Here is a 12,471-nt window from a genome sequence, read left to right as displayed (position 1 = left end):
TTCCCTATGGGCAAATGTTCCCCAGTGATTCCCTATGGGCAAATGTTCCCCAGTGATTCCCTATGGGCAAATGTTTCCAATGCTTCCCTATGGGCAAGTATTCCCCAATGCTTCCCTATGGGCAAATATTCCCAATGCTTCCCTATGGGCAAATGTTCCCAATGCTTCTCTATGGGCAAATGTTCCCAATGTTTCCCTATGGGCAAATATTCCCCATGCTTCCCTATGGGCAAATATTCCCCAATGCTTCCCTATTGGCAAATATTCCCTAATGCTTCCCTATGGACAAATATGGTTTCTCTATGGGGCAAGTCCTGCCATTTCTTTTAGGATGCCCTGTTTTTCCAAACCCAAAGGGGCTGCCCTATTCCCTTTAAAGGGGTAGGAACATGAAGTAAGGATGGGGGTCCAGAAGGCCCCCCTTTCTCCCTCCCAAATACCCCCCCAGCCCCCAGGTCTTTTCCAATAGGGCTTTCCCTGATTGGTCCCTCCGTCTTTGGAAGGGGGGGCAGAGAAGAAGAGGCAGGAGCCCCACCATCCCATCCCCCACCGACTGCGGACGGAGACGAGGACTGCAGGAGGAGGAGGAGGTCAGTGCTGGGCAAAAGGGAGAAGGGATGGAACACTGGCGAGGCGAAGGTTCGGGTTTGGAACGTTGGCTGAGAGTGGAACGTTCGGAGTCAGAATGCTCAGGTCGCCAACGTTCCAAATGCGAACGCTCAGCCTCCATTGATGCTCTCACATCAAAGGCTCTTCCCCAAGAAAGGTCCTGCAGGAAGAATCACAATAAAGGGGTCTGCGTGTGTGTGTGTGTGTTTATACACACAAGATGGAGTGCCTTGTCTGGCTGGGCATTCAGATGGCATGCATATATATATGTGTGTGTGTTTATACATAAATACGTGTGTGTGTGTAAATGTATGTGTGTGTTTATGCACACAAGATGCAGTGCCTTGTCCAGCTGGGCATTCAGATGGCATGATTATATAATAGAGATATATATATATATATATAGATATATATAGTGTGTGTGTGTGTGTGTGTGTGTGTGTAAGTGTGTGTGTGTGTCTATGCACACAAGATGCAGTGCCTTGTCCAGCTGGGCATTCAGATGGCATATATATAGTGTGTGTGTTTATACATAAATACGTGTGTGTGTGTGTGTGTGTGTGTGTGTAAGTGTATGTGTGGGTCTATGCACACAAGATGCAGTGCCTTGTCCAGCTGGGCATTCAGATGGCATATATATATATATATACACACACATATATATAGTGTTTGTGTGTGTGTTTATACATAAACACGTGTGTGTGTGTGTGTGTGTGTGTGTGTGTGTGTGTGTGTCTATGCACACAAGATGCAGTGCCTTGTCCAGCTGGGCATTCAGATTGCGCATATATATATATATATATATATATATATATAATATGTGTGTGTGTGTTTGTGTTTATAAATAAATGCATATGTGTGTCTTTGTGTGTGTGTGTGTAGCTATAGGCACAAGAAGGATTGTCTTATCCTGTTTGGGAGGCAGGCATTGAGATGGCATTTAAATATGTATGTATGTATTTGTACATGTATATATACAAGTGTGCGTTTGTGTTTGTGTGTGCGTGTGTAGGTATACACACAAAAGGGACTGGCTTGTCCTGTTTGGGATGCTGGTATTGACATGGCATATATATATATATACACATATATACACACACACACACATATATATATTATTTACATAATTATACACATACAATATCATACATATTGTATTACAGTACACACAATATATATGTAATGTGTGTGTTTATAAATGTTTGAGATAGTGTGTGTGTGTGTGTGTATATATATATATATATATAAATTTATAATTTATTATAATATATAATATAATAATTTATATTATATTGTATAATGTTATATATTATAAATTATTATACATATATTATAATAAATGATAGATCATTGAGAAATTATAATTATAATCATTTATGATATATATTATTATAATTGTAATATGACGTATCAATGCCACAATGGTGTAGTGCGGATGTACCCCCAGCCCAGCATTTAGAGTCCAACCAGGTTGACCTCATAAACGTATCAAGGCATGATAGTATGGGCTATCATTCGGCAAGGTCCAAGATAGATTTGCCTTGGCACACGGAGGCTCCATTTTAGAAACTGCTGCTGCAAAGACTTTAATCCTTGCTTTTTCCCAACCTGCAGGTATTGCTTGGCTGACCCTTGCTGCTGGTGGCCCTGAGTCCCTTTGCGTTCCCTTTGCAAGAGATGGAGGAGAAGAAGAAGAAGAAGAGCCCCAAGGCCCACCTGGCGCAACCGGTGCCGCCCAGCGCACTGCGCAAGTTGCCCGTCCCGTCCAGCAAGAGCACCTCTTTCTCCCTGGGGATGCCTCACCTGCCCTCTCCAAAGCAAAGGGCCAAGTTTAAGAGGTCAGGTCACAGAGGGGGAATTAAGAATAGTAGTAGTAGTCGTCGTCATTTATGTATTGATTGATTTTTATTGATCATTTATTATGTTAATAAGAACAATTCATTGTTTAAAATTGACTGGAAAGAGAGGTCTCCTGGCAGGTCATTCCCCAGTTTAAGGGTGGCCAGGACAACAAAGTTTTTGGGTGACAGTCTCTGAATGCTATGCATAAATTAATATGTAATATGTAATTGGTGATTAAATAATAAAAATATACAACATATATTACAATCTCCCTTCCCCATGTTCCCAGCGGTGTTGCTTTTGCTGTCCGAGTCCATTTGGCAAATGTCCCCGTTCTTCTTAAGAGGAAAGGGAAATGATGCTGGGTCTGTCCCTTTGCACTCAGAGACAGGAAAGGTTTCTTGTCCGGTCTGACGCTGGGCTTCGTCTTTTCTTCTTCTGTCTTTTCTCTGGCGCAGGACGAATAAAGAAAAGCCCCGTGCGCCTCAACCCGGAGGGAACGCGGGGGCCGCGGTGGGGACCCCTTTGCAGCACTCTTTTCTGACGGACGTCTCGGACGTCTATGAAATGGAGGGGGGCCTCTTGAACCTCCTGAACGACTTCCATTCGGGGAAGCTCCAGGCCTTCGGTAAGTGCTTTGGGGTTTGTAGGATGGACACCGGGGAGAAGGGCTCAGAAATTGGTTTATAATAATATATTATAATAACATTGTAATATTATAATACAGTTGTCCCTCCTTTTTCACAAGGGATCCCCTTCACGAAAACGGAGTTTTGCCTATATTCAAGCCCTATTTGTTCTCCCTCTGTTCGTCCTTTGCACATAAGCGAGAGACGCAGATCTGAAGACTGCAATAACGGAGGGAGGACTCCATAGCGTATTATATATTATGATATATTATATATTAATACATTAACACAGGCATAAGAGATCCAGTGTGGCATTGTGGTTTGAGCGTTGGCCTACAACTCTGGAGACCAGGGTTCAATTCCTTGCACAGCCATGAAACCCGTTGGGTGTCCTTAGGGCGGTCACACTCTCTCATCCTCAGGGGAAGGCAATGGCAAACCTCTGAACAAACCTTGCCAAGAAAACCTGTAATGGGGCCACCTTAGGGTTGCCATATGCCGGAAACGACTTGAAGACACACAACAACTGTAAAACCTCTTGAACAAATTGCAAGGCACATAAGACAATAAGCATGGAATAATGCCAGTTGTCCTCCGCCTTGGCTCTTGCAGGAAAGGAGTGTTCCTTTGAGCAAATGGAGCATGTCCGGGAGATGCAGGAGAAACTGGCCCGGTTGCACTTCAGCCTGGATGTTTACGTGGAGGAACTTGCGGAGGACCAGAAGAAAACGGTGGCTGACAGGAACCTGGATCAGCTGCTGACAAACGTGAGCAAGGAACTCTGCTGTCCTGTTTATGACCAGGGGTTTTCTGGCCATAGGATCTGCCTTTCTGAGGATGTGGGACCTTGCAGTCTTAGGGTTTGCACTGTAGAAAAGAATGCAGTTTGACGCCTAGATCGTTGGTTTAGATTTAATTCTCATCCCAAATTGGCTTAGATTTAATTCTCATCCCAATTGTAGTATGCAAAGTATGATTCCCAGTTGTAGTATGGTCCCAAGAATGGCATTTCCCCGGGGGAACTCTTCATTCCAAAGTACCTTAGGATCTGTAGTTCACAGGGGTGCAATTAGAGACTTGTTTTTCATTATATTGATGGACATATCTGCAACAATATAAAATATCAACTGTAGTGTAGTCCCCTGAATGGCATTACCTAATTGACTCTAAAGATCCCTCTTCTTTTTGGGATCTTTAGTTCACAGGAGCAAATTCTCAATCGATGGCCCTCCAAATGTTTTGGACCTTGATTTCCAGGCTCCCTGAGCAAAGACTGTCCAAAGTGGGAGTTTTGGGAAACCCGAGTCCAAAACATGCATTTCTGAGGGTTTGAAATCTGGCGTCTCAGTTGCTTTGTTATAGATTTACTCCCTCCTTGATCTTTGGTTGTTGCTCATTTGGGTTTGTTCTTCACCATTTCTTCTCTTTTTGCTTCTGCAGTTGGAGGAACTCAGCAACTCCATGTATCCTTGCGATGGGAGCCTAGTCTGTCATCATTCTTCCGGCCGATAAAGAATAAGCGGGGTGACAGTTGCGGGTAAAAAAGAGAAAGAAGGGATGGGACTTTGGACAGTTGGGTCTCCAAGAGAGCAAGAAGGGTCTGTGTTTTTTGGGGGGCAGAAGTGTGCTCTGTTTGGGTGCACCTCAGAAGAACAGGAGAGAGTTTGGGAATGCAAACTCTGCTAGGAAGTTCTATCTTATTTGTGGATTTTTCGGACTATGTGACCATGTCCTAGAAGAGTTTGTTTCTGACATTTCACCAGCATCTGTGGTTGACATCTTCAGGAATAAACTCTTCTAGAACATGGCCACATAGCCCCAAAAACCCACAAATGCTATCCATGAAAGCCTTCACTTTGTGTTATTTGCCCCTTCCTCCTTCTCACATGCAAAGCTTGGGAAAGTTGCTTTGCTTGGACTATAACTCCCAGATGTCCAGGAGCCTGGTCCTACATCAATTGTAACACATTCTTTCCAGGATCTAGTACAATAAGATCCCAAATCCCCAAAACAGGGATGCCTTTATGGGGCCAACCAGAATGCACATTATATATGTTGCAAGTGTTGGAAGCTCTGCTGGCCTCTTCATCAGAAGAATACTACTCATAATGGACCAGTGATATGTTTATGAGGCCAAACAAAATGCACATTATTGCATAGGCGTTGCAAGCTTGCAACATGCATAATGTGCATTTTGGTTGACTCAATAAAGATATCACTGTTTGGCGGCTTTGGGATGGTACTGTACCTTTCTGTGTTGATAAAGGGGCTTAAATTTTATTTCCTGGATGCTTTAAGATGCTCCGTCTCCCAGAACCCACATGGCCAGAAGGAATGGCCTTTGCCTGCAGGGATATTATTATTAGTCTTCTTTATTTCTTTATTTCCTTTATGGATATCCCTCCATACCATTTCAGCTCAGGACAGCACCAACAACACCTGGACAAAATGCAGGCTTCATCATGTTTTCCCCTCTCTCCTGTATTATTTTTAACACCTTTGCTTGACGAAGAAGCTGGCGGAGCTTCCAAAGCTTGCAATGTGTATAATGTGCATTTTGGTTGGCCCCATAAAGCCGGATGGGGCTTTGGATTTTGGATGCTGTACTTTGCTGTATTTCCAAGATGGCTTCTTCTGGATAAGTTTAACACGAAAAGGTACTTACCTTGAGATCCAGAACATCTCTGTCTTTTGCGAGGCTACGAATCCCCTTTTTAGGGTCCAGTGAAGGGCAGTTAGTGCAATGTCCGTGTGTCTTGTCTTGTCTTTATTTTCCTTTAAAGCGGCGACATCTCAGACAGAAACTCCACTTGGCTGAAAACCCCGACTTGGAAGATGCATCCGCCGCCTAGAAAAAGGAATCCATCAGATCCTCAGGAGGACAAGAGGCAAAGACAACCCTTACCGGAAGAAGATGCTTTGTTTTTGTTGAACCATTGGGGGATGGAGACTGGGGGAAACAGGTAGACACAACCTCAAGGCAGGGAAACAGGAATTTGGGGACGGGGAAGAAAAAGACCAAACAGTGACAAAACAAGAAGGAAAGAGCCAAACAAGGAGGAAAGGTGCAGAAGCAAGGTCAGAAACAAATCCTGGAAGAGACCATTTCTTGCAATCCAGGACGATGGGGGCTCATTCACGCTATGATTTAAAACGGATCGCTGATCAGATTATATGGCCGTCGTTCCAGTTCGGAACCGGTTCCGATCCTATGCAAGGCAAACACACTAGAATAGCACGGCTACTCTTTGCGGGACGTTGCAAGGGATGTTGAGATGCAAGACTTGGACCAGAAAAGTGTATCTAAACGATGTGGAAAAAGTTGCTCCTATAGAAATTTGGGGTTTGTAGTTTGCTGAGAGGAACTTGGGCTTCTCTGCTGGGAGACTTCTAGTACATCGGTTTTTAATCTTCGCTCTTCTGGATGTTTTGGACTCGGGTTTTCCAAAAGTCCCACTTTGGACAGTCGTTGATCAGGGAGCCTGGAAATTAAGGTCCAAAACATCTGGAGTGCCGACGATTGAGAATTTGCTCCTGTGAACTAAAGACCCCTAGAAGAAGAGGGATTGAGGAGGAGAGTCAATTGGGAAACGCCATTCAGGGGACTACGCTACAGTTAATATTTTATATGGTTGCAGATATGTCCATCAATATAATAGAAAACAATTCTCAATCATAGCTTTTTGTGGGTTTTTTTGGCTATGTGGCCATGTTCTAGAAGAGTTGAACATGGCCACATAGCCCCCGAAGGCCCACAAAAAAGTATGGATGCCAGCCATGGAAGCCTCCGACGTCACAAATTCTCAATCGAACATCATTTCGCAACCCCAAAAGCAAAACAACAACCAAAAGCAGAACCTACAAACAACACACTGTCACAGATATAAAACTGACATATATTACAATCTAGTTCTATCGGATCTTCTGGATTGTCAAATAACAGAAGATCTGGTGGGTTCAAAGCATGAGAATGGAGCCCTAAACAACATGGACAACGGTGAGGGATCCTGATGGCCAAAATGTCCGAAAGGACTAATAGTTGGAAAACGCCACACCCTGACCATTGTCCATTATCGAAACTACAAATCCCAAGATTTCACAGGATGGAGCCCAGGCAGTTGAAGTGAAATCAAACTATTGCAGTATAGAGATATATACTATGAAGAGTGAAAGACGTTCTGGAGTTTGGTGGCCTAAAATGGTTCCTTAGGACCATCTGACCACCTTCTTTGCCTTTGACCAATGCACTGACCAGCAGCCTCCAACACTGATTTAATATTCCCTGGTCATTCCCCAAATGCCAAGAGGGTTTCCCCCCCTCTGCATTTCATTTTGCAAACACTGCATGCAAATGTGCATTATCTGGCCTGTTTAGTTTTAGTTTAGGGTCGGCCAAGCATCCCATATAATTGGGGGTATCCCTTATTGGAAAGCTTGCCTGCCATAGGATTCGCAGGGACCTCTATGGGATGCCCTCTGTTTGAGGATTTATCAAGGTAGAAAATAGGGGGCTCTTACACAGAAACGCAGGGCTAGGTTGAAATCAATTCTTTCATTTGGGATTTAGGTAGATTAACAAACGTTAATGGCTGCTTCATGACTGTTAGGATTATGATATCCTTTAGTAGCATCGTTATTTCAGCTAAGGTCATTTAGGTCTTTGTAAGTATATTTTCAATATATGTGTTTTCTTCCAAATGCAATAAATAAATAAACAAAATCCAAACTCGGTTTCCAGTTTGATCAATGGCAGCGAATGACTCCAAAGTCAGTGGGCAGTGGATCCACTCTGGGGTTTAGTCCGAACTTTAGAGAAGGTATCCAATGCACCGGATTGTACTTATCTTCCCCCAGTATGTCCAGCATTGGGCATATAGCTGCTTTGATTTTTAGGCTAAGCTGTCAAAGCAGATGGCTCCAAAGTCAGTGGGATGGCAAATTATTTGGTCATGCCCTCCGTTTTTGCTCAGATGTCCTATGTTTTCCAGTGCCTTGTCCTCTTTTGCGGTGAGGACATCTGATCTGAGGAGCGTTGGCTCAAGTCTAGGAAAGCTCATCCCCCCAACTTCTTCTCCTTTTCTTTTCAAATTTAATTCAGTTTTATTCAGCCAGTCATTTAACACTAATTGACATTTCATTTCCATACAAACGAATTCCAATCCTTTCCCTCCTGTAGGCTTTTTTAAAACACCTTTTGCCTGATGATGATGAAGACACCAGAGGAGCTTCGAAAGCTTGCATTGTGTGTATTGGGCATCTTGGTTGGCCAAAGAAAAGATTATTTTTATATATTATTATTTATATTACCATTATTATTATTATTTATTACACAGTTCCTTGCCCTCAGGCTTACAATAAAAAAATGGTTGGCCCAAAGAAAATATCATTTTTGAGATCTTTGAAGAATACAGTGGAGCTTCAAAAGCTTGCATATTTGTGCACATTGTGCATTTTGGTATCCCCCCCCCCAAAATTAGTATCACTGTTTGGTGGGCTTTTATTGTTAACTGTAACCTCTTTCTTTACGACTCAATCTTGCAACAACAACCAAAATGCACACTATGCATAAATTCACAATGCAAGTCTTAAAAGGTGCTGCAAGATCTTTTTGCAAACTGCAATATTTGCATGTAAATTCCATATGGCATTTTCCCCATAAAGTAGAAAGATAAGCGGTCGCACACTGCCATCTGGTGGCCATCCTCGGGTACTGCAGGCAGAAAGGACAAAAGCCGGAAGTAGGGAAAACGCGCTTCGGCCGTCGCTCTAGAGTGACGTCATCAAGGGGCGCGGTTGCCTTGGCAGCAGGAGAGGGCCCCCTTTGTTGTTGTGGTGGTTGTTATTTTGGAGGGGGCTATTTGGGAAAGATGGGGCAGGAAGAGGGGCCAGGGCTGCAATTGCAGCTGTTTCTCAGGAGGGTGGCAGTGCTGCAGGTGGGGGATTATGGGAATTGTGGGGGTTGTGGGAGATTATGGGGATTATGGGAATTGTGGGGGGGGGTTATGGAGGATTAGGGAATTGTGGGGGATTATGGGAATTGTGGGAGATTATGGGAATTGTGGAGGTTGTGGGAATTGTGGGAGATTTATTGGGGATTATGGGAATTGTGGGGGATTATGAGAATTGGAGATTATGGGGGATTATTGGAATTGGGGGAGATTATGGGGGATTGTGGGGGACTGTGGGAGTCTCAATTGGAAGCTCCCCATAGTTAAAACAGAATTGGGGGAGGCTAAATTAATTTTGCTAGGAGGGAAAGCTAGAAGCATGCTCCTCAGTCATATCGCATCTAAATCCCCCTTTAAAGCATTTTGCCTTCCATATATTTGGCTTCTTACATTTTGGGGACAACCTTTTCCTTTACTTTATTTCTGTAAAGCAGGCTGGGAATTTGTGCATCTTTCTATATGTAATTGGACTCCAACTCACAGCACCCTTCAACATTGTGCTGGCCAGAGCTGCTGGGACATGCAGTCCAATGACTTTCCCAGCCATGTGACATAGAGAGACGGAAGAGCAATGCCGATGGAGAAACCGAGGCAGTCCTTGTCACTTGGGATGCAGCTCAGACACTCATTTTTCCTCCTTAGTGGGTGGTTGCGGTTGATGCTCTGATTCTTTTTCTTCCCAGGCTTGCATCCGAGGTTTCCTTGTCAGGAAGAGGTTTCGGCGCTTAAAGGGGGAGTTTGAGGACATTGTGAAGGAGATTGAAGGGAGCCTGGATCGGCTGCAGTGGGAGAACTCTTCCCTTCCAAAGCCTGTGTTTCTTCCAAAGGTGGGATGGCTGGTTGAGCCTTTATTTACCAAGAGCAGCACAGGATGGAGTTTAGCAGACAAGGGAAATTGGAAGTATCATCCGATGGCAATCTGAACGCAATCATGGGGTTTAGCGTTATTGCGTGATAACCCACTACATGCAAGTTCGGGCAGTGGCATGCTATTTCGGGCAATGAGCCAGTTCGAATGCAATGCGCATTCACGTAATTGCTCTAAACTAGTGACTTTAAGTGAATGCGTTCTGGCCCCACTTTCTCTTCATTCGAATTTAAGAGAAATTCCTCCTGTTTGATAAACTCCAATGCGAAGCCCAAAAAATCCCCCATAGAAAACAACACAGGATGCTTTGAATTGTGCAAAAGTGGGGAGAGGGAGATCTGGCTCCATTAAAAATAGAGTTAGTACTAATGCAGAACTGTAACCATTTGGTAGCAATAATAATAATAATAATAATAATGATGTTTTATTTATATGCTTCCTTTCCCATAGCATCAAGGCGGCTCACAGCATTAAATAAAACACAAATATATCCATTAAGGGATATATTTTATGCAAGGATTCACTTGGACTGCATTAATACTGCAGAATTAACGCAGTTTGACACCATTTGACTGCCATGGCTCAATTGTATGGAAACTTGGGATTTGTTTAGTTGTGTGAACTATTTAGCCTCCTCTGCCAGAGAGCTCTGATGCCACAACAAACTATAAATCCCAGGACTCCCTAAGATGGAGATATGCCATTTAAAGCGTGCATAATAATGTCTGTCTCTCCTTGTATTGAATGCTCTTCTTCTTTGTATGTTTTAAACGTAGTCTGTCCAGAAATCAATAAAGACGAAGGAATGGAGCAGCCGAGAGGCTGACAGGAGCAAGTCAAGGGAACATGAGCAAAACCTTCATTGCGAAGAGGAGTTATTACCTGAAAAGGAGCGTGATTGTAAGCTTCCAAAACAGATGGTGGCAGTAGCTGAAGAGGAGGACATGAAGCAAAATCCAGAGTATCTTGAACGCAAGCCCTGTGGGAATGACTGTAGTATGCCAGCAGAGGATGAGGAAGAAAAGGAGGCTAGCAATGTGTCATCTGAATGGAGCAGCACCATCCTGGGGATGGGATCTCCTCGGCTGAGCCAAGGTAAGACATGTGGGCTGTAAAATTTGGAATGCTGAGCCTCCTCCCATTTTGGAAAGTACTGTTTCTTATTGGTGTGATTATGACTGAGCAAAAGCAGGAAAAATTGGGGAGTATATAATGGAATCCACAGAAGAAGCAAGGTTGACCTGGAATGGGTTGCTGACTTTCTTGACCACTTTTTGTACAGAGCTTCGCTTCCAAAAAGGACAAGAGATCCCCCAAACTCTGCCTGAACTCCAGCAGTATCAGAAGAACCTGGCCATGGAGCTCCTGTGGCTGCAGCAAGCGATCGTCAGCCGTAAGAACGTAAGAAAACCGGCCTCTGGGAGCCTGGGGAGAGTCATAGGGGAGAGCTTGTGAATATCCAGTGACCAAGTTGTCTGGGGAAGTAGTTTGACCTCTAGGCTTGTTCACTCCTTTTTTTAAGCTGATCTCTCTTCCTTTTGTTTGATGATGTAAACAAGAGATGTATTCCCTCATAGACTCATAGAATCATAGAGTTGGAAGAGACCGCAAGGGCCATCCAGTCCAACCTCATTCTGCCATGCAGGAACTCTCTATCAAAGCATCCCCATTGACAGATGACCATCCAGCCTCTGCTTAAAGACTATCTATCTATCTATCTATCTATCTATCGGAGGCATTTATTTATCTCCTTTTGAGCCACCAGCCCCCTGTTCTAAAACTGGTCTCTGTTTTCAACTAGTAGGCATTGCATTTGACAGGTCTTAAAACTACCAGGGAGGAGGGTACTTGTATAGGTTAAATTGTTTGCTAGTGCTTAGTATGGTTTTAGTAGGGAGCTTATGGAGCCGCAATGTGCTAGGTGTTGCAGAAAAGATGTACTGACTGGCTTCTCTTTGTATCTGGTTCCTTGTTCTCCCCTTCCCCACTTCTAGTATTTGATCCTGAAACAGAGGCTAGGAAGCTCGAAGTGACTGTTGATGCGAAGGCACAGCTGCTGGTCCTACTATGTACAGCAAACCAGAAGCACGCGTTCTTGCAAGCTGTTGGATGGGGGAGGCAGTTGAGAAAGCATTGGGCTTTTTCCCTTGGAGTGAGCTTTAAGGTTTGCACAGATGGCCAGGAAGATCCTTGTCAGCCACCTCCCATCAAAAGATTCAATATACTGTGGGTGTCTTTTTAAAAAGACAGCAGCTAAGAAGAATATTTATATACCCAGAAATACCCAGAAATCCATTTCTGCAGGTTGAGTTTGTGGGGGGGAAAATGAAGCAAAATATGAGCTTGAGAGCCACACAGAAACACACATGTATGTTCTTTGCAGCCTTTCCAAGAACTGGCTATTTCATTCAAGTGTCTGTTGCTGCTCTTGGCTGCATGAGGAGGATTGGACAGGAGACGATCTCTTTCTCCATAAGCCTTCAGTTGTCAGTGGAGCATTTCTGACTACAAATATTCAAATGCACATAGTTCTGCTCCAGAGCTTCCAAATGTGACTTCTCAGCTGGAATCCAGA

The 12,471-nt window shown here is 43.8% G+C and overlaps 2 protein-coding genes across 4 annotated transcripts; both read left to right on the top strand.

Annotated features, from left to right (window-relative positions):
* The first annotated feature begins 330 nt into the window (after nucleotides 1–330).
* Nucleotides 331–7,810, top strand: CCDC28B (coiled-coil domain containing 28B). 3 transcript variants are annotated; one of them, XM_042441070.1, is made up of 6 exons: nucleotides 331–590; nucleotides 2,224–2,447; nucleotides 2,910–3,079; nucleotides 3,693–3,847; nucleotides 4,521–4,617; nucleotides 5,864–7,810. In XM_042441070.1, exons 2-5 carry the CDS (start codon nucleotides 2,287–2,289, stop codon nucleotides 4,590–4,592), a joined length of 558 nt encoding a protein of 185 aa, XP_042297004.1. In that variant the 5' UTR covers nucleotides 331–590; nucleotides 2,224–2,286; the 3' UTR covers nucleotides 4,593–4,617; nucleotides 5,864–7,810. The 3 variants fall into 3 exon arrangements, with proteins under 3 accessions (XP_042297004.1, XP_042297002.1, XP_042297003.1); XM_042441068.1 differs by having other exon boundaries at nucleotides 336–590; nucleotides 4,521–4,543; nucleotides 5,878–7,810; XM_042441069.1 differs by lacking the exon at nucleotides 331–590 and adding an exon at nucleotides 677–766 and having other exon boundaries at nucleotides 4,521–4,543; nucleotides 5,878–7,810.
* Nucleotides 7,811–8,843: 1,033 nt separating this feature from the next.
* IQCC (IQ motif containing C) lies at nucleotides 8,844–12,215 on the top strand. The gene is made up of 5 exons (XM_042438909.1): nucleotides 8,844–9,013; nucleotides 9,712–9,855; nucleotides 10,673–10,991; nucleotides 11,179–11,297; nucleotides 11,891–12,215. The coding sequence occupies exons 1-5, from the start codon at nucleotides 8,948–8,950 to the stop codon at nucleotides 11,927–11,929; spliced, it is 687 nt and encodes a 228-aa protein (XP_042294843.1). The 5' UTR covers nucleotides 8,844–8,947; the 3' UTR covers nucleotides 11,930–12,215.
* Nucleotides 12,216–12,471: the final 256 nt, after the last annotated feature.

This window comes from Sceloporus undulatus, chromosome 9 (genome assembly GCF_019175285.1).
Source record: "Sceloporus undulatus isolate JIND9_A2432 ecotype Alabama chromosome 9, SceUnd_v1.1, whole genome shotgun sequence".
In the NCBI taxonomy this organism is placed as follows: domain Eukaryota; kingdom Metazoa; phylum Chordata; class Lepidosauria; order Squamata; family Phrynosomatidae; genus Sceloporus; species Sceloporus undulatus.
The sequence above is the reverse complement of the archived record's forward strand: the minus strand, read 5'-3'. Positions and strand labels throughout refer to the sequence as shown.